This window comes from Grampus griseus, assembly GCF_964374135.1.
Source record: "Grampus griseus genome assembly, chromosome: 2".
NCBI classification, from domain to species: domain Eukaryota; kingdom Metazoa; phylum Chordata; class Mammalia; order Artiodactyla; family Delphinidae; genus Grampus; species Grampus griseus.
The window spans coordinates 49,432,143-49,459,047 of record NC_139018.1 but is presented as its reverse complement, the minus strand read 5'-3'; the positions used below and the strand labels follow the sequence as shown (position 1 = coordinate 49,459,047).

The window sequence follows — 26,905 nt, the reverse complement described above, 5'->3', positions numbered from 1 at the left end:
ATTTTCCTTTGTTAATATATTTCAGAGTATCTTCTTTCAGGTTTTAAATTATCCAATTTTTTTCTTTTTACATGACGCATTTATGTAACACCTGTTTTTGAGAGCTTCTTATGTACTAATGGCAAAACTGAATAAAACCAGAGATCTTGAGATCTTACAGGGTTTCCAAGACTTGAGCTTACCCAACAGAATCCGGAACAAGTCTAAGATCAGAGGTGATGGGGGCTGGGGAGAGGGGCCTCTGGGAGACTGTGCAGAAAATAGTTGACATAGCAGCCCTGAGACACCTGTTCTTAGCAAGCCCTGCTTGCAAGGTTGGCCCTTGTCTAGCATCTGGGAACTTGGATTTCAGGAGTTTTCCCACCATTCCCTAATGATAAGGACAGTTCACTGTGTCTAGACTGTGCAAACAATATGTTCATGCTGAACACCTGCTTCCTTCTGGGAGTCTGAAATTTTGACACGTGTTTGGCAGAGGGTCTGTACGTGGCCGGCCTCCAATAAAAAGCTCGACGATGAGGCCAGTGAACTTCCCTGGCAGACACACTTTGCAAGTATTGCCACACGGTGCCATGGGAGGAATTAGGTGCCCCCTGTGCGACTCCACTGGGAGAGGACTCTGGAAAGCTTCTGCCTGGTTTCCTCCAGGCTTTGCCCCATGCGCCTGTTCCCTTTGCTGGTTTCGTTTTGTATCCTTTCATTTCAATAAGCTGTACCTGTAAGTATAACTACCTCTTCGTCCTGAGTCCTTTTAGCAAATCACTGAACATGAGGTTGGTCTTGGGGGACACCTGATACACCTGACCGCCCCGCCCCCCGGGAAATTAAATTACCAGGTGAGTCATTACCTATACTTTTATGGTGACCTTTAGGGCAGAGCTGGGAATATAACTCCTGGAGTGAGTCTCCTCAAACGTGATGCCTCAAGAGTGGAGATCTGGGCAAGAGAAATGGATTAATGTCCCAGGTACCTTGCAGCCACAGGAGGGCTGGGAATGCTTTTCCTGAGGAAGAGCCACCTATTCCATCCACAGCCTCCTCTGCCCTGAACAATTCTACTGCAGGGGAACAGTCTCACTGGTATGAAAGCAAAAACAACATGCTGCTACCAGTATAGTTCAACATACCCTCAACACAAATACAGCGAAACATTTAAGGAAAGCCAACAGATTGACACGCATGGATCCAACAGACAGAACTGACACACAATCAAAAAAGAGTTAATATAGGAAACAGAAGGAAACTTAAAAATAAGTACAAATATGTAATAAAATTAAGAAATTTTTATTTCTTTATTCCTCTTTACTGAGTGCACTTAGAGTCCTCCTTACTGAGTGCACTACATGTGTTGGAAGAATCACTATCCATGTTACTTGGGTGCTGGCTTATTCAGTCATTCCCGGGCATTTTAGTTTAACCCTCCGATCCCCAGATCACTCACTCTCAAGCAGTGAGGCACTTCTCGCTTAAAACTGGCACTGGGTTATAGAAGTTAGGCTTCTCTAAAGACTCGGCAGGGAGGGTGATAATAGAAGAGAATTATGTCACAACACAGGAGATATCTTGAAATCAGAGTTTAGACAGCATCGAGGCCAGAGACCATTAGACAAACTGTGTCAGAGGGAATTCCTTACTGACTGTTTCTTTCCTTGGGTCCTATTCTGCTTCCATGTTCCTAGAGACCACCCTTTTCGATTAGAGTGGTTTTTTCCATCTCCTCTTTCTTTTGGGACCACCAAGTGTAATCTTTGGGCCGCCAGGAGAAAAAAAGAAGTCCCTTAAAATGAAACAAACAAACCCCTCTCCCCAAACCTTACCTGCACAAAGATGAAACACTCACGTTACTGCAGAGAGCTATTTAGCTCCGCATTCTCTCAGCCACCCCTACTGGGATGGGCTGGGGCTTTCCTGTTGTATAATCAGAGGTCCCTTTAAGGCATTTTAACAAAAAAGGGGGAAAAAAGAAGAAAAAAAGCAGTTTCACCCAAAGCAGTTGTTTACAGTGTCCTTAATGCCAGCAATGGCTGCAGCTTAAAAACTTCTTTTCTCTCTAGTCTCCCTGCTCCTAACTCCTTCTCTTTCATTTTTGTCCTCAAGAATATTAGCAAAACACCCTGAGAATGGCTTGCCTCTGAAGATCTTCTGCCCCTGCCCTCAGGTGCCAGCATCACCTCCACGGCAGAGCATCCTGTCTGCATACAGCTGTCATGGGTGCGCTGAGAGGTATAGTCGTGAATGCATACAAAAGAGGTGGTTCCCGGGCTTCCCTGGTGGCGCAGTGGTTGAGAGTCCGCCTGCCGATGTAGGGGACGCGGGTTCGTGCCCCGGTCCGGGAGGATCCCGCATGCCGCGGAGCGGCTGGGCCCGTGAACCATGGCCGCTGAGCCTGCGCGTCCGGAGCCTGTGCTCCGCAACGGGAGCGGCCACAGCAGTGAGAGGCCCGCGTACCGCAAAAAAAACAAAAAACAAAAAACAAACCAAAAAAAAGAAGTAGTTCCCCTCTTGGCTGCAGCAGGGCATAGGTCCCTGCGTGTTATTTTGTGCAGGACCTGCATTCCTGAGCTGGGTGCTGATAGTGGGGTGACTCAAGCCTCTTTTTCTCTCCTTCCCAGGTGACCATGCTGCTCTGTCCCAGGGGGTAAAGCCTGTTTATTTCAATAAATTCCTTTTGCATTTTGGCCACAATTGTTAGCCCCCTTTATGCTGACATTGGTGTGAATTCTTTTTAGGCACTGTCAGATGGTTGATAGGATTTTTAATGCTGTTGAAACTTTTATATGTTAAGAAGCTTCTATGGATATCTTAGTAGGAAGTTGCAAGAAACTATATTGGAGTTTATTACCCTGTCACAGCAATAACCTGGAAATTGAAGACTGGGAGATTTGATAAATGAGGGAAATGGAAAAGAGATTGAGCTCCTGAGGCATGGGGTAAGTTGTCACTGTTGGAAATTTTCAGTGCTTTGGATACTGTATTCCTGGTGAGAAGTGATGGACACAGAAAGGAAAGAGAATGTGTCAAAGAGACACCTTGTTTACTTCGGAATTTTGCCTGGAGTTGGCTTTGTCCTCTATCCTCCAGGACACGAAATAGGACAATAAAGCCTAGAGAAGAGAGCATCTTTACAATAGCTTAGCGATCCTCCGGTCCTCCGAGGAGGCCAAGGCCAAGGGCCAGGTTTCAGGGAGACCAGGTTTCCTTCAGAATTCCTCCAGGTCCTGGGCATAAACCTCTCATTTTATTACTTAATTTTATTTTGTTTTGTTTTATTGGGATGAGAACACAACATGAGATTTATGTTCTCGGCAAATTATTATTTTTATTTATTTATTTTTAAGTTATTTATTTATTTATGGCTGCGTGGGGTCTTTGTTGCTGTGCGTGGGCTTTTTCTAGTTGCGGCGAGCAGGGGCTACTCTTCGTTGCAGTGCGTGGGCTTCTCATTGCGGTGGCTTCTCTTGTTGCTCTAGGTGCGGGCTTCAGTAGTTCTAGGCGTGTGGGCTTCAGTAGTTGTGGCACACGGGCTTAGTTGCTCCGCGGCATGTGGGCTCTTCCTGGACCTGGGCTCGAACCCGTGTCCCCTGCATCGGCAGGCGGATTCTTAACCACTGTGCCACCAAGGAAGTCCCTCTTGGCAAATTTTTAAGTGCACAATACAGTATTGTTAACTTTAAGTACAGTGTTGCACAACAGATCTCTAGAACTTATTCATCTTGCTTAACTGAAACTTTATGTCTGTTGATTAGAAATTCCTCATTCCCACCTCCCCCAGCCTCTGGCAACCACCATTCCATTCTTTGATTTCTTTGTGGATCCATGCAACACACATAACTTTATAACTGGAGGCTTAATTTGTTACTCCAAATGGAACAACTTGTATGCAAAGGAGGGAGTTGCCCATGGGTGAGGTAGTGTGTAGATTAGTGCTTCTTTGCTATGTGGAAAGTGAAGCAGAATGGTTAGGAGTGAAGGCCCCAGGACCAACACGTAGGGGTTCAACTCCCAGCTCTGTCACCCACCAACTGTGTGACCTTGGGCACATACACAAACTTTATTTGTTCTAGCTTTCTAATTTTTAAAATGCGGGATAATAATAAGGCCAACCTCATGGGGTTGCTGTATAGATTAAATAAGGAAATAAATATGAAGTGCTTGGAATAGTGCCTGGGACATTGTGAGCACGAAAGTAATAGTAACGATGATTATTATTACTTGTCCTAAGAAACATTGGCATGAACCATATTCCCAAGGAATGTAAATCTTTTAAATTTATTCAAGGCCAAAACCTTGCGTCAACTTTCTTCCCCCTCCACATCCACACTAATGTAAACATACTAGCAATGGTGTTTTTTTTTGCGGTACATGGGCCTCTCAGTGTTGTGGCCTCTCCCGTTGCGGAGCACAGGCTCCGGACGCACAGGCTCAGCGGCCATGGCTCACGGGCCCAGCCGCTCCGCGGCATGTGGGATCTTCCCGGACCGGGGCACGAACCCGTGTCCCCTGCATTGGCAGGCGGACTCTCAACCACTGCGCCACCAGGGAAGCCCCTAGCAATGTATTTTTTAATTGTATGCAGAGCATTCTCACGGCAAGGATCAACAAGTGCTTAATCAAGAGGAATCCCAAAGAGGTGCTGTATTAGGCACGCAACGTATTTTCTAACTCCGTCCTTACAATCACCCTATGGTGTAGGCATTATTATCTCCAGTTTATCACAAACTAAGGCTGATGGAGGTTAATTAACGTGTCTAAGCTTATATCTAATAAGTGGTTGATCTGGGCTGGGAAACTGGTTTTTGTGACTTTACAGCTCATGTTGAGGCAGATTTTCAAATGATCAGGACCCAAAGAATAATTTTTAAAAATCAACTGCGTGACTCTTTATGCCATGAGAAAAAATCCCCAGCTCAGTTCTGAGTAGCTTAGAGGCAACGATTTCTGTGTTCATTGCTTGGAAATTTCTATTAGGTAGAATTGGCTGTGGTCCCAGTTTCGACTGAGTTATAGAAGCTCTGTTGTTTTCTGAGCTAAATAAGTTGTGAGCGTTTAGAATCCTGAGATATAAAGTCAGTACTGAAGAGAACATCCCCCTTCACTGTTCATTCTCTGCAGAGATTGAAATTAAGCCTCCTCTCTTCCTACCATTTCTAAAACATTTGCTTTTGTAAACACACACCGCCCGCCCCCCAAACCACCCCTGACCCTGCATCCCAGAAACTGAAGGCACAGGCGTAAGCAGCATTCATTCATTCAAAACATGACCTGGATAGAACCCGTCCCTTTGCTTTGTTCATTTGGGTGCCAGCACGCGTCCCCTACCTTTCTGGAAACAGCACACAGATCAGATGCAGTAGTTGGGGTTCTAGGTCCTGATGTCAGCTAAGAGGCAGACACTGGAGCGAAGCCAAAGCAGACACTGTCTTTCTGGAATCAAATCTTGAGCAGAGACTAAGAGATGAGGCACTGCGGGAGTATACGGTCTCGGGGGCTTGGAGAAGGCCGTTGCGCGTCAGTTCCTGCTCCCTTGATACCTAGAGCTGCCCTGGATCCCATCTTTCTGAGCTGCTCCCTGCCCTTCCAGTACCTTCCTTCTGTGTCTTTAGGTCAGCCAGAGTCAAGTTTGTTTTTTTGTAACCAGACTCCCAGCTGGTGCGCCTGGCCTGCAGGAGCCTCAGTGGTCTGGCCCAATCCCGCCCCAAGCACACACACACCTGGTGCTGCGCTCCTCTCTCTCTCCCCTCCTCTCACTGCTTGTCAGCCGAACTGACTCTAGCTCCTTGGACACACAAAGCTTCCTTTTGCCCCAAGGCCTTTGCCCCTGCCGTTCCCAATCCACCCCCCTGCCCCCTGTGCCACCCCCCAGCCCCCCGTCCCCACCCCCGCCTCTTCAGCCCAAACATCATCTCCTCAGGGAAGCCATTGGTGACCACCCCGAAGCCTTGCATCTCATCAGCCTGTTCAATTTCTGATATAGTATTTATTACTACCTAAAATTACCTTGAGCTTTATTTACTTATTTGCATTTCGATGTTAGAATATCAGCTCTAAGAAGGTAGAGACCTTGACTATTTTCTTCGCTAGTATCTCCAGTTGTTATGACAATGTTTATAGCATTTAATACGTGCTCATTAACTACTTACTGAAGGTATTGTATGGGGTACACCCTATGTGCAGCAATCACAGTGCCCTATCACCAAGTGGTTAAGAGCGTGAGCCCTGAAGTTAGGCCATCTAGGTTCAAATCCCGGCACTTGCTTGCTGTGTGACTTTGGGCAAGTTACTTAACTGCTCTGTGCTTCAATGTTCTCATTTCTAGAATGGTTATAATAAAAATATGTAGGTAAGATGAAGATTAAGTAAGATGATTCACTTAAAGCCTTTGGGCATTGCATGGAAAACAATGAGATCCAATATATAGCTACTATATTATTAGAGTATTTCTCAGTTGTAAGAAAATTTGTTATAGATCGTAAGATACACCACTGACAATATTATTGACAGTTCTTTGGACAAAACCAAATACAACATAAAATGTATACAACCTTAAAAAAGAATCTAATTTACCACAGTGTATATTTATACCCACAAATACATGCTACTTTCCTCTTCAGAATGACAATCACAGTTGGGGTCTAAAATGCCTCTCTCGGGCTTCCCTGGTGGCGCGGTGGTTCAGAGTCCGCCTGCTGATGCAGGGGATGACGGTTCGTGCCCCGGTCTGGGAGGATCCCATATGCCGCGGAGCGGCTGGGCCCGTGAGCCATGGCCGCTGAGCCTGCACGTCCGGAGCCTGTGCTCCGCAAAGGGAGAGGCCACAGCAGTGAGAGGCCCGCGTACCAGAAAAAAATATATATTAAAATGCCTCTCTCTCAATTATGGCCACTGGCAGCTACATGTAACGGTCAGGTCACCCCTGCTGATGATCTGGACCTTGTCAGCATCTTTGTGATGCTGCAGAATAATTTAAACACATACCAAAGAACACTGTGCGTTCTGTAGGGTTTTGTTTGTTTGCTTGTTTGTATTTCCCTCTTGGCTATTTTGTTTGTATTATCGCTAACTGAATTACACATAACTAAAGTAAAGAGCTTTTTTGAAAAGTAGCTGGAAGCTTTTGACAGATTTGGACATCTGAAGGATAGTTTTTTTAACACATCTGTTGGTCCCAACAATTGAAAAGCTGTGATCTGGTCTCAGAATTTTGGCTATTTTTATTGCCTTCAGTTGCATTATTCAGTATGTGATTAATTTTGTGTACACACAATATATTTTTTCTTTTCTATACTACATTGTAGTGAGTTTTTTTGTTTTTTTGTTTTTTGTCCGTTCCACGTGACTTGAGGGATCTTAGTTTCCTGACCAGGGATCAAATCCGGGCCCCCTGCAGCGGAAGTGTGGAGCCCTAACTACACTACAGGGAATGCCTTGTAGTGGGATCTTTTAGAAGATCTTTTAAGTGGAAATTATGATGTGAATTTAAGTTTACCAGTTATCAATGCAAATAACTCCACAGAAGTAACAGACTGATGAACTGATGGTCTCCCCATCCCCACATCTTATTAATTTCCCAAATGTACAGGCAATAAAAACTGTCTCTGAGTGCATGCCACCCCCTCATCCCTTACCCCTTCATTCTCAACCCTGGCTGCATGTTAGAATCACCTGGGGGAACTTCAAAAAGCCCACATTCCCAGGCTGCATCTCAAGCCAATTAAATTAGTAGCCCGGTATCAGTATTTTTAAAGTCCTTCAGATGACGTCACTGCGTGGCGAAGGTTGAGAATCACCACTTTACCAGTGGTGAATTTCTTTTGATACGTGTGAGATGTATCTTCATTGCAGAGATGTTAAAGTGTGGAAAACAAAAATAAAAAAACAAACCACCCTTGTATTCAAGAAATAAGAAAATAGGGTATTATTATGATGATGTTATTATTAGCCTAGCCCCGAGATGATTCAGACCATGAAAAATATCATATTGAGTCAGACCCACTTGGTGGAAGAACCGATGTTTCTTTGTTGTCCTTTATAGTATCTTTGAAAGTTTCTACTAGGAATGTGCCCCAGTGATTGAGTTTCCAATGGTTATTGCCAAAGGCTCGACAAGAGGCTTAAGGATGCAGCCTAACACTTGAGACCTCTAGGAAAAAAAATGCACATGTGAAATGCATCTGAATCTCCTTGTTGCTGAGTGTGCCCCTGTATCCTGTTCTCTCTTGTTCCCTTTGGGTCCCTGATGTGGCATCCTGATTGCCCTTGAACTAGCTCTCAGTGCTTCACCTGATCCGCTGGGATTCTCTCTCCCCAAGCCATGGAGAGCAGATGCTCAGATTCTCTCAACGTCAAGGAAAAGTGTCCCCTCAACTTGGATGATGGACAACTAACACACACAGTATACATAACTACACTGTTTTAGTTCTTGGTCTTAGTTGAAATCTTGAAGACAGGGAATTTAATAGTGGCATGGAGTTTTGACTGATCCTCAGGAGTTTCTAAGATTAACTGATTTCTTTCTGATAGATATTTGAGATTTGTTTTTTCTGCAGGCATAGCAGGTCTGAGAGCATCACTATACCTAGATAAAGTTTGCATATTCTGCAAAGCCCATTTATTGCTAAGCATGAAACCAACCTCTTGAGACGCTGCAATTAACCTTCACCTGCTCATCATTTTAAGCCTACCAACCGATAAGCCTGGAGACTTATTTCTTCACGTCTGACAGCCACGCTGTTCACCAGGCAATTAGGAAAATATATTGAGTGGAGTAGTCTTCTCACAGATCAAATGTGGAAATCAGCCTTTACAGAAGAACAATTAGGATCCTCATTTACTTCATATGACTTGCTCATTAGAAACTCATTAACTGTTAGGTTGAAAATACAGTCCAGAAACGGAGTGTAGAGTAGTTCATATTTAATAGCTCCATCTTTCCTTAAAAGTAGTTTGTTAAATGGCAGCATAACAATAAATCAATACATTCAATAAATCTATAGTACTAGAAAGTGGGTTTAGACAGGATAAAGATGGGCCCAGTTAATTAAAGAAGAAGACAGATGGCTATGGTGTATAGGCAGGAATAACAAAGGAGGGTTTAAAACATAAAATATAAGTTGGAGAGGAGTTTTAGAAAATTGATAAACCTATTGCATAAAGTAATCCACAGTGACTTAAGCGTCCTTGAGGAAGATGAGATGAATATTTGCATTGTCTTCTGGTTTATTAAAGTTTTAAATATTTCATGTTTAACATCTTAATATCTGAGATGTGATATGATTAAAAATATAGTTTCCAAATAGTTCACTAAATTTCAGATAATACTTTTCAACATTTTGGAATAATTTGCATTCCTTCCTTTGTGATTCTGTGTTCAACATTCATTGAAATATCTATTTCTGAGTTATAGCTGAGTTTAGTAATACAGTACCATTTTGATTACTGTGGCTTTGAAATAGATTTTAATGTGTCATATAAGTCAACTTACTGCTTTTTCTCAGAATTTCCTTGCCTACATTCTTCTGTTAATTGTTGTGGAAGAATTTGACAAAGAGTTTTTGTCAAGTTCTAAAGACAGGCATTGTCACCCAAGAAGATGACGGTAAGAATCATTACTGACACTCAGTTGGTATCTTAGGGAAGGGATGGAACTGACATCACCAACAGATGGCACAGAAAAGAATAATATCTAACAGTTCATAACACTCATTACGGGCTAGGTACGGTTCGGAGTGTTTTACATTTATTATTTGGTTTAACCCTCAAAACAATTCTGTTTTTACCTCCACTTTAGAGATGTGGAAACTGTGGGTGAGTTTTCATTGCTTGTTCCAGTGCGTGCAGCTGGTACACCTTGGAGCCAGGACCAGAATTCAGACGGTCACCAACAGATGCTGTGCTCTCAGCTGCTGTACCTGACCACTCTCAGGTTGTCTGACAGTGCAGAGGGTAGAGGTCACTTAATAATTATATTTAACATGTCTTTCATCTCTATTGCACAAAGCACTTTTACATGCTTTGCTTTGTGCCCCTTTCTTTGTGCAGAACATATATAAATGCATAGTTGGACATATTGCTCTTATTAGAGAGTTTTAGCCAGGGTGGAGAATGACTCACTGGTTTATACCTTCATGAAGTTTCTCTCATCAAGGTGGTTTCTTTTTTTTTCTTTTTTTTTTTTTTGTGGTACGCGGGCCTCTCACTGTTGTGGCCTCTCCCGTTGCAGAGCACAGGCTCTGGACGCGCAGGCTCAGTGGCCATGGCTCACGGGCCCAGCCACTCCGCGGCATGTGGGATCTTCCCGGACCGGGGCACGAACCCGTGTCCCCTGCATCGGCAGGCAGACTCTCAACCACTGTGCCACCAGGGAAGCCCAAGGTGGTTTCTTTAGCTTTATGGTTTCCTTCATCATACACATTAAAAATCGTGGCCATACAGCAAAACACGTTTTGTAAGTTAACAGGTAATTGAACATTCAGCCATGCTTATTAGTGGAATTATAATTTATTATCTTCATTGCTTAGAGAATTTTAGGAAAAAATATTGGGGGAAAAAGGGCGAGAACACAAACCAAAATATTAGCCCTTTTAGATTTCACGGTGAATGTTTATTTCTACCTGGTGGGAGAAGGAAAAAAGATGTGAGCAAGGTTCATACCCACTGGGGGGATGTAAGACCTATTTTGAATTGCTTCCTTAATGGTAGCCAGGTTTTCTACTCTCTCCACCACTATGACCCTCAGGAAAGGGGCGGGTTAAAGTCCATGATAGGAAGGCCAAGGACGAAATGTAGAGGCGGTCTTCAACACACAGGAAGAGGAAGCAAACCAAAGTCCTTCCACTGACTAAGGGAATATGGGAAGAGGAAGAAAAGGTAGAGCCAGGAGGTCAGCGCCTCGGTCCTCAATACCGCTCCGTCTCTGCCTTAGGCTTTATTTCAGAGGACAGGTTTGGGGAAATAGGAACAGACTATTAAGTAGTTTGATAAAGGCTGTAAGGAGAGCCCTGGTCATGTCCAACATGGCCTCTCACCCCTTTAGAGTGTACAACTCAGTGATTTTTAATATATTTACAAGGTTATGCAACCACTGCCACTATCTAATTCTGTTTTATCTAATTCTGTACATGCAGCGTTCCCTAGCACAGCTGTGGCAGAGTGGAGCTGATAAGGAGTCCAAATGACCAGGCTGATGTTTCTGTGTATTTAATTAGGTGCTTCCAACTGTTCATTCCTATTTGATACCCTCAATTCTGTATGTATCCCCAAAACTGGTTCTTCAGAAAAAGACACGATTTAAGGAGCCTCAGTTATGTGTGATGTATTATGTCAGACCCAAGGTTCCCTAAACACCAGTCTAAGTGGAAGTAGCTGGCTCATATAGTTGAAGAATATACGCAGATATCTTTAGCATGTTCATAAAACTTATAAGGTAGTGTGATCTAAGATCTTCTTTAATTACTATAGTTTCTTTGCTCCATAATCAGAAATTCTGATTCAATGGCAAGCCCTCCTTTCTTATCAGTGAGTTGAATAGATGGGCAAAAGATGAACGCACACATTAGAGGCAGAAAAAGAGGATCTCATTTCCAGAAAATAGGGTGATTTCTTGCAAATCACTTAGTCACTACTATGAGGAAATTCGAGGGGGATCAGAAGTTCTATTCACCTCAACACCACGGGAAGAGGAAAACATGGCTAAAGTGTCCCATTAGGTAGCAAACAGAAGAGAAGGAAACCAGAAGATGGGGCCAATAGAGAAAGAAGAACAAAATATCAGGGTAGGCGGTGAGGAAAGAAGAGTGCAGAAACCTGGACGGACACAGAGCAGCAGCTCCTAACAACTGCCTGAGGTTCCACTCAGGTTACAACCTGGATCATATTGTTACTGAACCAAGTTTTTTAAAAAATTAATTTAATTAGTTTATTTATTTTTGGCTGCATTGGATCTTTGTTGCTGCACGTGGGCTTTCTCTAGTTGTGTCAAGCAGGGACGACTCTGCTGCGGTGCGTGGGCTTCTCATTGCGGTGGCTTCTCTGGTTGCGAAGCACAGGCTCTAGGCGCACGGGCTTCAGTAGTTGTGGCACGGGGCTTCAGTAATTGTGGCACAGGGCTTCAGTAGTTGTGGCACGTGGGCTTCAATAGTTGTGGCTCGTGGGCTCTAAAGCACAGGCTCAGTAGTTGTGGCGCACGGGCTTAGTTGCTCCGTGGCATGTGGGATCTTCCCGGACCAGGGCTCGAACCCATGTCCCCTGCATTGGCAGGCGGATTCTTAACCACTGCACCACCAGGGAAGCTCTGAACCAGGTTTGTTTTGCCCATGGCACAGCGTACCAAAACGCTGGGATGCTGAGGTTTCCAGGAAAGCAAACAGAGGAGGGAACAAATCTCAAACCCGCCTCCCCACCCAAGGCAAGGGGCTGGGGTATTTATGGGATAACTGCATAAGGAAGCAGGTTGGTCTGAGGTATGGGGCTCGTGGGGCGCGTGGGGGGCATGGGGAAAGGTGATTGGAAAAAGGTGCGGTAAGTGTCCTTCTGCCCAGCTGTAACTAATTACAGGCCTCTGCGCCATCAGAAGGTCACCGAGAGGACACTCACGCATGCCCAGTTGAGGGGTTGGTAATCCTATCCAGTCTTAATCAGCTCAGCTGGAATTAGACACAGCTGATGCCAAGTTCCTGGAAAACCACTCCCTCAAACATCTTATAGTTCAGGCTGCGAGCCGGGTCCTAAAACAACCTAGATTCGGGAAGGCAGGTGAAATGGATTTAACCCGTGCTTTCGATATGCTTTTAGGTCATGTTTTCCTTTTAATATAAAACCGAGGCTGTTCATTTGAAAAGGCTAGTTGTTGTAATTATTTAAAAACAATCGTATTGCTTAGCTACTCCAAGAAGTGGTGAAGGAACCAGGTTAGAAAAAGTCAGTGACACTGTATCTTGCAGTACAAGTTTGTGGAGCTTCTAGGAGCAGGTTTGTTAAGGTAAGTGCCCAGTGTTTGGAGGCAGACCCTCAACAGCATCTCACTGTTAATGTTTCATACTGACTTAGGATTCAGGAGGTCAGCACCACTAGGCGACGGTGCAAGGTTCCTGAGGAGATGGAATGAAGGGCAGGTGTTTTCCCGAGCTCTGCGGGACCTTCCCATGACACTTTGCTCTGACAAAGGCGAACTGTCGTCCCCAAAAGGCAAAAACTAAGAAATTCTAAAGACACATAGGATGTTCTCTCATAAAAATCATTTATTGGCACACCAGAAATATCCATCTGTTCTAGTACAGTAGCTGTATGCATCTATAACTGCAATTTTGTGTAAACTACGTGTTACCGGTCACTAGAAATCTAATTAGCAGGATGAATTTAATAAGGAACAAGAGAAACTATGAGTCTACAGCGGCCCAGCCATCGAGTCTCATTGGAGAATAAATCATATATCAAATTAGTGTTGGCCTGCAACAGAATGTTTCTGTAGCCAAGAAAAACCAAGGTGGACACAAATAGGATAGCACCCATTCAATAAATCAGGTACACTTAACTAGAAAAACACCACAGCTGATAGGAATAATCTAAATCAAGTAAGCCCAAAAGTAAATTAGTAGCTATTTACATATATTACTCTTTGCCCAAACTTTAATTTGTTAGCCTTCCCATCCTACCTCTTCCCTTTTGTTATTCTTTTTCTTTTTTTTTTCATGGTGAATTTCTTGGCTCCCTGGCAAATATTTAGACAGCTAACCAGAACCTCTTCCTAGGTGCTACATTTTCTAAAACTTCATGTCAAACAAAAGGATCGGAAGGGTAGCTTATATAAGTCTATCTCTACACGGAAGTAATAAGCTTAGTATTCCGCTATCCATCATAGCAATGACCTACAATTTCCTTTCCTCCCAAACATTATTTGAACAATTCCAGAAAGTTGGGTTGTGAATGGCAGCAGAGAGGATGGATTGTTCATTTGTAACAGGCACGGATAGTGAGTCTACACGGAGACAAGCGCGTTAATCCTGAGAATGTGAATGCTGTGAACTGCAACTTAAGATCCTCCGTTATGGACAATGAGTCTTCCTCCTTCTGGTCATTAATTTTTTTTCACATTTATTTTTAAGGCTTAGTATCACCGCAGTATTAACAAATAAGAATGCTGACATCATTTCTACCGAAAAAGGACTCTGTGGTGAATGGCAGCAAGTATCATAATTAAAATAGCACAGTTGAAAAGGCATTGAGTTGGTATGTTTCTGGTACTATGGCCAGAATGCATGGATTTTTAGCATCATTCTAGGGGATCTGAAAGATCTTACCAAGAAGCCTCTTTGGCCCTTGTTTATTTCCTTCCTAATACTAATAACAATTTGTAATAATTTTATTTTTGGTTTGTTCTCCTAGGACCATATAAGCTCCGGGAGGGCAGAGACCACACCTGTGTATTCACCACTCTGTCTCCATTGTCTAGAACAGTGCCTGGTCCAGAGTCGGTTTTCAATTAAAAACTTGTATTAAATGAATGAACCAGATCATGAAGTCCCCTGCCCTGCCTCTCTTTAGAGATCTTCCCATTTTATTCAGCGACCAGGGTTTCTGGCCCGTCCTAATGACCTAGCTGTCCTGTGAGCCTCTACCCCTTCGTCTTTGTGTAGTCGGGTCGCTGATATCTTTGTGCTTTAGTGGATAGTAAAACTTTTCATTGCTGAAAAGACTAGCTTTGCAGAGCTAACGCTGCATGAGAGGTCGCAGGGTAAGAACACTCAAGAATGTTCTAAACGGCAAGCTCCGAATTCAGCTCATTCTTCCTTACCTCTCCCTACTACCTACCTCCTTGACAGAAAGTTTAAGAAAAGAGTTATCAGGAGAATTTTCTCTTGGCAGTGCCAGGTCAGTAAGTCACCAATGACATGATCAAAGGAGAAAGAAAAGATAACTCACCTACGTAAAAAAAACAATGTAACTAAAAGCAAAATCTGGCTGTGGAAACAAAGTGACATGGTGGGCTGTCTAGGTCTTCCGTTGGTTAGAACTGCTGAACATGGAAGAGAAAGCAGGCTTTACAGCAGTAGAGAGGCTGGAGGGAAAGGGGGGCTGCGGGGTGCGAGGACCAGCATCTCTCTCCTCCTCCCTCTCCCTCCAGCTCTGGCTGAGCTCCTTGCTGTTGCTCTCAGGTGGAGGTAAGAACAGGCAGCTGGCGCCTCCACAGCACATCTTTAGGCTATTGATGCTCTGCTGGAGTAGCAGTCGGGGACTGGGATCCCCGTGTGGAGCGTGACCTGTGGGAAGAGACTGTGAGTCCCAAAGGCACTGCAGGATCCCCCCCTGCACCCCTTCCCCAGAGCACAGCGGGTGTGTTCCTCACTCAAAAGGGGATCTGTTCAGTTTTCTGTAACATCTATTCTAGCAGGCATTGAAGAGAATTCTAGTAGAGTTCAGCCTGTGCTAAGAACCTGGCCACCATGCTGGGCTCCCCACTCTTGGAGACACTTGATAATATGGTTCGCAGCCACTTGCTTCTTCAAAGGATTCTGGGGAGATTGTGTTCCTATGACTGAAGACACAGGCATCGATATGAAGGTAGAAAAGCCTGTTGGCCACACGGCGGTGATCACTGCCATGTCCATGGACAGAAAGCAGATGCGCAGACAACTCTTCCCCTATTATTTGTCCACTAGTTATTCCAGTTAGGATAAGCCTTTCATTTAGGGATGGACTACATGATTGCCAGGTATGAAGAAACGTGGGCACTTATTTAATATTTCTCTGAATTTTGTCCAACCTCATACTTGAGCTGCACGGACCAGGCTAGAACCATTTCATGCACTGCTGTCTGTCATCTCTCCCCTTCTTGTCTTGTCCCTGTCTTCCCCAGCCCAAGAGTCTTTCTCTAAAGATACTCAGAAACCCCTAAAGAGCGTCGAGTACAATATTCTTTGCAAGGGAAACAGCTGAAAATGTGGAAAACTTTGAATGAGGGTTTTCGAAGACACACTTCTAGGGAAATCTATAGCTTTCTTTTGTCCAATGTAGAGGCTGCACTCTGATTGATTAGATGTCAGCCATCCAGAAAAACCCATCTAGTTGCAGCAAGACAGAAGGGCAGAGGTCACTGGGTTGCAATCACTTCTACTGCACATACTGATAAACAACAATGGATTTTTAAAATAGCTTCCAAGACGTGGTTTTATATAGAGCAAAAACCACCAGCAGTGTTTTGATTCTCAAGCCCTATCTATCCTATCGTAAGGCAGCCATTTGCTGAATGAGGGTCACAGTCGATGATGAGCTCTAGCTCAGGACGGAAGTGAAAGGTCCCGTCCCGGCAGAGGTTGGCAGGGCACACCCTCCCGCATGGCTCTGATCTTCTCTCCCACTGCCCCTCATCTGCCCCAGTTGCCACCTCCTGGCCCTTCCTTGCTTAAGTGGGGCCTCTCGTGCCTTAGAAACTTTGCCCTGGCTGTTCCCTCTGCCTGGAAAGCCCCACATAGCTCACTCCCTCACCCCCTTCAAGGCTCAGCTCACCTGTGACTACAATAAGGTCCACCTACGTTGACGACGCTGCTTAAGATGGCCACTGCCCTCTCTCGGTCTTGTCTCCACTGGACATCGCCTTCTAACATACTATATAGTTAACATAGCAATTGTGCTTATTATTCACTGTCTGTCTCCTATAACTAGAATGTGAGCCCTAAGAGGGAAAGATTTTTGTTTTGTTTTCACTGGTAAACACCAATACTCATAATACTTCAATAGCGCCTGACATATTAAAGGCACTCAATAGATATTTGTTGAATGAACGAATGAGAAGAACTTGCTGTTTTTATTTACAGTAAATCATCAGTATGTGTTTTCTGTCCCCGAAGCGCCTGACAGAACTGATAAGAGTGCAGAGAAATCGCCCCAAATCTCTGAGCATCGTGCTAGCACTTCAGGCTCACACCTTCCCTTCTCTGGCACTCACGGCGCTTTGCATCAGTCATTTCATTTGTTTTCATGCCAGCTGATTCAAGAGTTTCCTTTCTACTAGAGAGGAATCTAGGGCTCAGAGGGACAATCATTAATTAGCCAGCCACGCAGAGAATCCCAGTTTCCCACCTGCTGTTCACTAGATTGTGTCTAAATATAACCGAGGGGCTCATGCCAGTCTGGAATCATCTCGCTTGTCACGTCCATCCCACCCGGCGCTCCTCCCCCCACTTCCTCCGCGTCTCAGTCTGGGCCTTCGGTGGGCAGGGGCTGAGTTCGCTGCCCGTGGGCAGCCTCAGAAGCAGAGTCTGCAGCTCACCTGCACGTTCCTGTTCAGGCTGACTGCCGGGAAGAACAGCCCTTCCACGTTCTCAAACGCGATGGGACCTTGCTGCTCGTCGTTGATAAAAAATGTCAAGGTTTTTCTATTTAAGTCTAGGAGGACCCCGATCGTGGCCCCCTTTGTGATCCCTCCCTCAGTTCTGTGGGAAAAGAAAACATGGGGTTTCACTTGCCTGTCATCATTCTAGAAGCTTCCCATTTTGTATGGTTAAACCAGTATTTTTTAACTTGTTTAAAAGTATTGTTCCTCATCCCCACCCCAGGAGCCTTTTAAAACATTTTTCCCCCTAATCGCCCCTCCTCACTTACAATTTTAATACCGCAGATATACTGTGTATCTGCTGATGGGCTGTACGTATATCTGTGCTTTATATATATAAGAAGAAAGATCTTTTGCTCGCTCCCTGGAAAACCAATTTTCACTCCCCTGTTGAGAATGTATAGGTTCACCGTGCTGCTCTGCCGTTGCTGAGAGCGAACTCCTTCATACAGGGTCTCTACAGGCTGTCGTCTAGTAGAAAACAAAGCATCAAAGGCCAGGAGCAAAAAGTAGCCTCTGGGCTATCAGAGGTCTGCCTAGAGCTGGGTCTCACGCTTTGCACATATGGTGTGAATTAAACATCATTAAATACAAAATGATTTAATTTGAAAGTCAAAGAAGCACTTAAGCTGAACCTAAAACACATGCATGAAAAATTGGATTTGGGCCCTTCTGCTCTCCATGAAACAGAAAAGCTCATTCCAGAAAGATGGTAATTTGGGGCATGCTAAATTTGGAGAAGTTGGAGGCTCTTCATAAAACGCCAACACCAGAGAAGAGGAATCTCCTCTCTGTAAGGTGAAATCATTAATTATACTGTAGGAGGTGGAGTGACTGTCATTTGACCACGAATTGTGTCTTACTCTTCCATTGATGGTTTCACAAAAGCCATCGAGCATGGATGATCAGATTTGCCTTTTTCCTCCTCTTTGAGAGCTAGCAATACTGGACTTCAGCCTCATCTCAGCAGAGCACAGAAATGTCAGAGTGTTGTTCTTTCCCCCCGGCACGCAGAACACAGACTGCAGGTAGTGGTTAAAACACAGGGGTATCAATTTCATCTTGGAAATTCACAGCTTCGGCAATGAGGGCACTGGTGACATGCAGTTTGCATGCAAGCAGATGTGCTCTGCCTTAAGAAAGTGTTTCTCTGCATAGCGTGGCAGTTGTGTTATTACTCACTCCTTCACTCCCAAATAAAGAAGCTAAAAGGGAAAAGTAAGCGTGGTACGTGGCATCAGGGAATCTGGTGACAGAGGGTCCCCCCCAATGTAAATTACTGAAGACAATGGCTTATATACATCTAGTAGGATTTGATATCAGGCTGGAATGGCATGTGTGCTCACTTCAAGTGATGGTGAATAATACACAACTGAATGCAGATGTATAGAAGCTATCCAAGGGGACAGGAAGTGAAGGACCTAGGAGTCCTACTGGCTAGAAAAGGGGCAGTGATGACCATACAGAAAAAGCTGAGACAGTGGAGTCCACTGCCTACCACTGCCTGACTCACTTTCCTTGTGATCCAACTGACTACAACTGTAGTTTTGTTTTTTTCCCAGAGACACCAATGAGAACGTATCCTGGGGAAATCTTTGAGAATAAGGTGGACTAGGATCCACAAAAGACACTTCTCTACCTAGGAAACGTGTGACAAATACATTTGAGGAAGAAAACGCAAACCGTATGAAAAAGGAGGTCTAGAAAAAGTATGATAGCATGGGTTACATTATACTTGCCTATATTTTGTTGTTAAAGGAAAACCTTTATTTACCTTTGTTCTCTTTTCCCAGCAAACTGGGTACTCTGAGTCCATACAATAATAAGAGAGCTCTTCAAGTACAAAACTATCCAAATTGGCATCCATACACTTCGTTTAATGAATGGCTACTATTCTGAGAAGTGGCATTGATAATAATCATAATAAGAAGAACAGTGGCTTCTATTTTCAGGTGGATGGGAGGCATTTTTGCATGATTCATGTAATCACGGGAACATTTATGCATGGAAAAACATGATTTTCCTAATTGGTGGATTTGGAAACCGATGTTCAGAGAAACTAAGTATCTTGTCCAACAGTGCTTCTCTGGGAAGTTGTAAGTCTGGATTTTAGAATCCTGGAATGTTTTTCTATAATACATATACATGAGGATTCTTAGTTTCCAGCCCTGGGTGGAACGTAGCAATGAGGGACCTAGGAAAGTACTCATGTCTCTGTCATTATGCAAATAAAATAAAATAAAACTCCAGGAGGGACTCAGCCAAGAGCAGTAGGACTTCTACTTCATAAAGATCGCCTGCCTGTCTTCCTTCATGTTGTCTGTTTAACAGGTCTCTGAACTCGGGCTCTCGTTCTCGACCAGAAGCCAACGTGAAGAAGGCTTGCTTGGGGGGTAGGGGCTGCAGGGTACCTGTTGGTGTGCGAGTTGTTGTGCATGAACCAGCTCCGGTTGTTGTCCACATACATTGCCCAGGCTTTGTCGTCCTTTCCTAACATCACATCCTTCATCACGTTGTTGCGAGCCACACCAAAGGCAGGGTCTGGGTGGTTGTCATAGCGATCCACCGTGAGCTCCCAGTAATGGACACCCTTGGAGAAGCCAGTCTTCCCCAGCACCACCCGGTCATCGTAGCTACTGCAGGTCACAGTCAGGTTGTCATTGGAGAAGATGATGTCAGAGTGCGCCGAGCCAGGGTCAAAAGCAAACCAGGCCACTGGGAACAACAGAAGGGAGGGCGGTTACTAAGACGGACCCACTGAGCTCACGCCATAACGCACTCCTGGGCCGGAGAGGAGCGTCTTGTCCCGTTTTCATGCTTCCATGCGGGAAGGAGGTGTCCAGGGCCAGAAGGGGCTGTGAGTGAGCAGACAGGGGGCACTTCCTGGGAGCTAGGGCTCTCTGCGCCCAGAAGCAGACGGAGGACACACGACCGATTCAGCAGGGGTTACCCGGCTCAGCCTGCACTCCCAGTCGGGTGATCCGAAAGCGCAGTGGCATCGATTTTGGAAGGTGCAAGTCCCTTCACCCGGTGACTGGCAGAACAGTACACCAGAGACATAAGGGGAGAGGGATGCGCTAAGATGCCTGTGTAACCCTGAGACGGGGAGGCTAGGAGCTAGAGTCCTAGATGGAGGAGGGATAAAACACTCAGTGAAACAAGGAAATGTCCCTTCTGCAGAAGTGCTCAGGTCTACTCGTTTTGAAAATTTCCTCAGTGTTAGCGAAAGCTCAAAAGCTTCGAAGCTATCAGCAACAGAAACTAATTTTCATGAGTGATTGTGACTTGGGTGTAAGACAGGTTGCTTCCTTCACCACAAATGCAGTTTCCGTGATACTCCTAAAACTACCGTGTAAAACGTTTTGGACCTTAGGTGCAGATGGAATGACGTCTTTGTACGCAGCGCTGTGCCCGAGTTCTAAATGTCACCTGCCCAGAACTTGCTCTGGACAGACGAAATTGCTGATTTATCAGATCTGTGAGCCACCACACATGCACTTTGGTCTTTGCTATTTGTAACAGAATAAGGTTATTCCATACCTGCCAACAGCTTTTTAATATCAACTGTTGTCATTCCAAGTGAAAGGCATGGGAGAGAGAAATAGGAAGCAAAATTGACATTGATAAGAAAACATGTCTCTCTTGATAGACTCATACCAAAAAAGGGCTCAGTTTAAAACCGCATACACTACTCAGTTTGAAACTGTATCGGTCTGATTAGTACCTTTGCCCACAAGTGCTCTGCTTATAAAGAGTGCTTTGCATTGATGTACAAGAAAGCTGGGGGAAAAGTAATCTTCTCTGAGGCATAAGATTTAAAAATACAGACTCATTTTTCTGCGCATGTGAGAAACTGCTATAATGGGATTTGAATGACAATTAGACAATTCTATTGACATAGAATAAGCTGCCACCGTTTATTTTGTGAAGGGAGTGGAGCACACCAAGCACATATGTAAAAGATAACAATTACAATAGGTATACTTGCCTAATTGAGAGTAAGGTGCAGATTGTGTCTCAAAATTGCATCCTATAAAGAGATACTACACATCAAAGCTATGAAACAACAACCAGGTCAATAAAAATTATTTGTATACATGTAAAAAGCACCAGCTGAAGAGAGTCACCAGAGGCCTGATTCATGAAAAACCAAAGCCCTTTCTATATTAGTTTACTTGCCTGGGTAAAAATTGCCTCTCTGCTCTTTCAAAATGAATAGTACATCTTTTTTTTTTTTTTCCATTTAATAAAATCTCCTCCAATTGTTTCTAAACTGTACAGCTTAAATTTTCATCATCTTCCGATGATGTTTTCCACTAAAGTTTCCGTATTCAGAAGAAAATGAGAAAAATTCATCCAATTGAAATGGAGAAATCACTGAATCTTGATAAAACTCCATTCTACATCACTGTTCCATGTACTTCTAACTCTGGTTAGGCCCAGAGGCCTTTGCTGTGACTTGGGCTCAAGTCACATGATAATTATATAACTAGATGTGTAATGTAATCCCTATGTTAATACACACATCTGGTAATTATTAATAATGACATGAATTAAATGTCGTAAATATGAAAATGACCTCATCTCTTTCTTAGATTGTTTTACTACATGAGTCCTTTTCACCTAAGGGAGGGAGGGGGAAATGGTGCTGAAGGGGGTGGGAGTGACCTCAGAGATGTATTGGAATCACCTGTGCGACTTTTGCAACCGTCTCCCTCTTTCCCTAACATCCCCTTACCTACTCCATGAGAAGTTTCATCAGGGTGGATGAAGCCGTCTAGTCTTAAAATGTTCAAAGGTGTGTGAACTACAATTTCAAGTGCTGTCAGTGACTGATCTAGGAAATGTGTTTTTGATGAGCACCAGGGTATCTCCTAGAAAGGATCATTTAATGTTTTTTCAATTCAGTAAGGCCCTTATGTGCTAAATAAAGGATAATACACTGAATTAAAAGAATTTTAGAAGAATTAAGAAAGCACCTTAGAAAGGACTAATGATTGAATTAAAAACAAAATGTAAAGATTATGATATTACTTTTGGTTTTTTTTTTCCTCTGGGATGAACTGATATGCAGAATAATCATTTTCTCCAACTCATGGCTGAATACTTATGTTTAGTTTGTATCAATTATCACTTCAATTCCTATTCACAGGTTAGAACTTAGTGAGTACAGAACACCTGGAGTTTTAAAACTGAATCTGATATCCAGCTTTGGACATAAATTTGTAGAATCTGAATAGGGCTTTTAAATTTTTTAAATGAATCATGCCTTGTGCAAGTCTTTTTCAAAACAAGTTTTCTGAAATCTTTTTTACACTACTTTAAACACACCATCGTACATTTAAGTTTCAACGATACAACTAGAACAATGGTGTCAAATACAGCCATCAGATATCCCCAAACCCACATATTTTATTCTTGAGACAATATACATTACAAAGACTATAACAATATTTCAGTACATTAGACACAAGTGAAAAGGCTTCCATAACAAAGCATGTCTAAAAGCCAATAGCGCACAGAAAAACATTAAGAAACATAAAAGCACAAAGAAAAATGTCATTTTAAAGAGAGCTTGAAGTCCCTGCATCCTTTTTGCACTGTCATGCTGTGGGCTTCTTCATTCCAGGATGTGGGATGAGCAAACAGAATAAAATAACAAACAAAAGAAACCTTTGGAAACGTGAAATGTGCATCGTAAGTATCCCTGATTACAATATAGTCCTGAAGAGATCAAATAGGACTGCAGTTTAGATATTTTAGGATTCTATTGGCTAGACAGAGTTCATGGCATAGTATCACTAGTCCAGCTTCCTGAAATCAGCCTGAAGCCGTGTCACAACCCTCTTAGCTGTAGGAAACTTCGGGAGGCCAGACTTTTCAGTGACTCCCATCTTTGGGCCTTAGGCTAGTTGAGGGTTTCTGATTTAGCTGGTGGTGGTTCCTCCCCTTTGCTTAGAAAAAAATCAGCCATGACCCTGTCTGACCAGGGAGCGCAGGATTCGGCACGAAATACTTTCACTTGCTGCTCTCTGGTGTGTCTGCTTTGTATGATGTATTCTGCTGTCGGCAAGTTTTTTACTTTTATTTTTTCAATAAAGATCTCTTGAGTCTATGTTTAATCAGACCACTCCAGGCTGAGTGCACTGATCCAGTCTCCCAGACACAGCTGGTTTCCTGGATACAGCAGGGCTGCAAACCTCCATACTAAGGCCACAGCCTCCACTCAGCCAGCACCTGCGCGTGCTATGCCACTGCATGTGATGACAGAGCAGGTTTCCCATGGTGGTACCAGCTTGTGCAAAAAGAACAACTTCACTCATCACTTTCTGACACCATTATATACATTGACCACAGCTCAATGGGTTGGTCCTCACACCACACACACAAGAATGCCACAAAGCTCCCTCATCCAAATGCTCCTCATACCGGAAGCAGGCCACAGACACAGAGACTAGCTCATCACCCTCTGCACGCACATGGACGCCAAGAACGAAACAGGTATTCAGAGATGCCTTCAAGGCACAGAGATCAAGAGGAAAGGTCAGACGAGCTCAGCTCACCCGGTGCATTGAGAGACTGTAAAGAGGAATGCAAGCTCAGCTGATGGGGTGAGGATCGGAAATCAAAGTAGGATCTCCTGGGGAAGCTGGGCTGTAGATTAAGGGTGGAGGAGAAAGGACTCATTCTACGGAGCGGCAATCTTTCCGAAGGCACTGGAAAAGGGACTGTCTGTTCTTCTGAATCTGTGTCTAAATGTAAGATCAACGCAAACTAGAGATCAGAAATCTGCCACCTGCTGGGCACAGTTTTCCCCAAGACCTGCCTTAAGAATGCATTTTCACAAAGCCTCATCCACCCCGTAGTTGCCAATGTGGTTTGAGACTGGGAGGGAATTCTCGGCAGGTCGGAACCCATGACCAGAGGATACTTCAAATATCACAGACAATTGTCTTCTCTTCTCCCAATTTTTAGTGGTAGAGAAGGTACTGGAAGTTTCCGTTTAAATATCTTTCGAGTTGAATTTAGAAACCTTAGAGGTAAATTTTACCCATTGATGACCAAGAGGAGATTAATACTTCACCCTCTCCAGCTCCCTTGGATGTTACGACCTGTACAACGATGGCCTCTTAAAGAGTTTCTATTTAGGAGGTGACGATTTTGACCAGCTCTTTGCTGTTCCATAGTTTTCCTTTTGTCTCTTATTTTTTCCGTTTCTAAATGGACGAGATGGTTTTTCTATACCAGCACACTCAAGACTTGCTCTTTGAATAGGAGAGGAAGATAGGGCTGAACAAGTAATCAGGGAAGGAGCCTTACCTTTGTCTCTGCATTAAGATGAGACCCTAACGATGCCCTTGAACATCTCTGGTTCTCTAACAATAAACAGACCATGGGCAGTGGTGAGGTGCATTTGTGGCAAAAATGTCTTTATTTTCAGAGAGTCAGGTCTGGCATGAAGATCACTATTATCCCAGAGTAAGGACATATCAATTACTTGATTTGGTTCTAACATTTAGAGTAATTTAGAGGTAGTTCCTCTAAATTACTAAAATCATTCCTTTCTCTTTTGTTGAACAATAGGTGGTGGTATGCAGTAGGGTTATCTGGTCAGAGACAGATGTTTTACCAATAGGGGCCTTCTTAGAGCTTAGTTTGATAGTAATAATTTAGGAAATACAGATGGCATGATGGTAGTATTCTATGTCCAAAACCACCAAGGAACTTTCTTCTCATTGAAAAAATAATTTTGTTTTGGTGGCCAGAGAGTGTTCCTGGGAATATTTTTCTGGTTTGAGTCTGTTAGCATGTTGCTCTGTGTTGAACACATCCTTATCCTATCCAAATGCTATTCTGCACATGCTCAGTGGAGCACGTGTGTGCAGAACGGGATTCTATTGGAAGAGCTCAGAGCAAGGGCATTGGTGGAGTATTTCAGCTTAATACTGCCAACCCGGTCTCATTTTCATTTCTGAATATATTAAAATTAGCTTTTCAGGCTTTAGACTTATCCTTGGGGAAAATTCTTTTCTTTTTCTTTTTTACTTTTTTACAGAAAAGTGTAAAGCAGATTTTCAGAGAAAAGAAATGGCTACTTATGGAGTTAAGGCTTTGTGTTCCCAATAATAATACATTCCAATTTTCTTCTACCTAAACTTCAAATGGTTCGGGTAATTTGGCATGTGTGATCATTTCCTTGTTCAGAAATGATTTATATTATAATGATCTCAGGGGGGAATTAGTCTTTTAGTTTAATGGAAAAATTTGAAAGACAACTGCACAGCACCACAAACTGATACGGGCTTCTTTTAGGGAGAGAATTTACAATTATATTTATCTCAGTAAAACATTTTTAACAAGAATTTGCTTGGAAATGTATTTTTCACCAAGTAATAATAATTAATTCATTATCCTTAAAATACTTGTTGCCCTGAAAATTAAGGGAAAGGACACATACAGTAGAATGAATTTCAGGGTATACTGAACTCTCGAGTAATCATCTGAAAACCAGTGAAGAGACGTGTACTGCATCCAGACTCAGGGAGCATATCCAATCCCATCATACTCCCCTTTTCTATTCTCAGCACCGGGAAGAAGCACTTGGAGTTGGTGATGGTACCACTCTGCGGGACTGGGCTGAGGGCAGCTATGGTTATTCATGGGATTAATAACTTGACACTAAAATGGTTAGCTTTTCTATCCTTTTATGTAGATCCGTTATTTATTGATGACCCAATTGTCCCTGACTCCTCTCAGTCTTGAACCATGCTCTCTATTCAAGCAAGCTTATTTAATATACATGTTACCCAATCACTCCATCTCTGTCTCTGAATTTTTCCCACCTATGGCCTCCCATATCCTACCAGCTGGGCTCTTACCCCATTTTCTCTAAGAAGCTCCTAAAAAAAACTTCCTACCTTGTCATGAAAATTGTCCAAATGAAGTGCAAGAGAGCACTTTCCACTTGATCCCAGTAGACTCTCTGTGCCCTTCCCCATGGGCACATGGTGCAAGTGTTGGGTCAGTTGCCTACAGGTCATCTAAGTCACTTGATATTACCTTAGGTTGCAGGAGTCTAAGAGGGAAGACACTTATCTCGATAACATCTGAGCAGCAATCACAAGCTTTCCCTTGAAGTCGCCTAGGTTGAGGATCTCATGGCCTCCGGCAGCCCCCTCCTGTTTGTAGTCATTGCTGACATGGGTCTGGATATATCTCTTTGGGAACTCGACTCCTTAATCGTACCATTACTATCTGGGGCCATACAGAACAGCACGCTAGTTCTTCAAATATTGGAGAGCAGTCACCGGTCCCCTTTAAATCATCCCTTTTCTGGGATAAATAGAATAGATTTCCAACCTTTCTTCTAGGGTGTGGATTTCAAATCTTTACTCTCCTCATCGTGCCCCTCTGGACATGTTCAAAGACATGAACCAAAGACAGTAAGACAACATTGGGAACAGTGGTGCCACACCCATGTTTAGCCAAATCACACAACTAACATTGAGCCTACACATAGCTACCCAAGAGTGTATTCTGTGTTATACCCAGGATGCAGGAAGGATGTACATGCCACTT

At 43.6% G+C, this 26,905-nt stretch overlaps 1 protein-coding gene across 23 annotated transcripts in view; it reads right to left on the bottom strand.

The window, feature by feature from the left end:
- Positions 1–15,191: 15,191 nt before the first annotated feature.
- Positions 15,192–26,905, bottom strand: part of TRIM9 (tripartite motif containing 9) — a gene marked incomplete at both ends in the record, with an annotated part of 110,278 nt that continues 98,564 nt past the window's right edge. For 5 of the 23 annotated variants that reach the window (XM_082648370.1, XM_082648363.1, XM_082648368.1 and 2 more), the window contains 3 exons: positions 15,192–15,254; positions 17,264–17,426; positions 19,738–20,041. In XM_082648370.1, coding sequence (XP_082504496.1) covers positions 15,192–15,254; positions 17,264–17,426; positions 19,738–20,041 — 530 coding nt within the window. Of the gene's footprint in view, positions 15,255–17,263; positions 17,427–19,737; positions 20,042–20,866; positions 20,891–21,299; positions 21,357–23,889; positions 24,079–26,905 lie in introns of all 23 variants that reach the window. The other 18 variants (XM_082648365.1, XM_082648367.1, XM_082648358.1 and 15 more) reach the window with 13 other exon arrangements.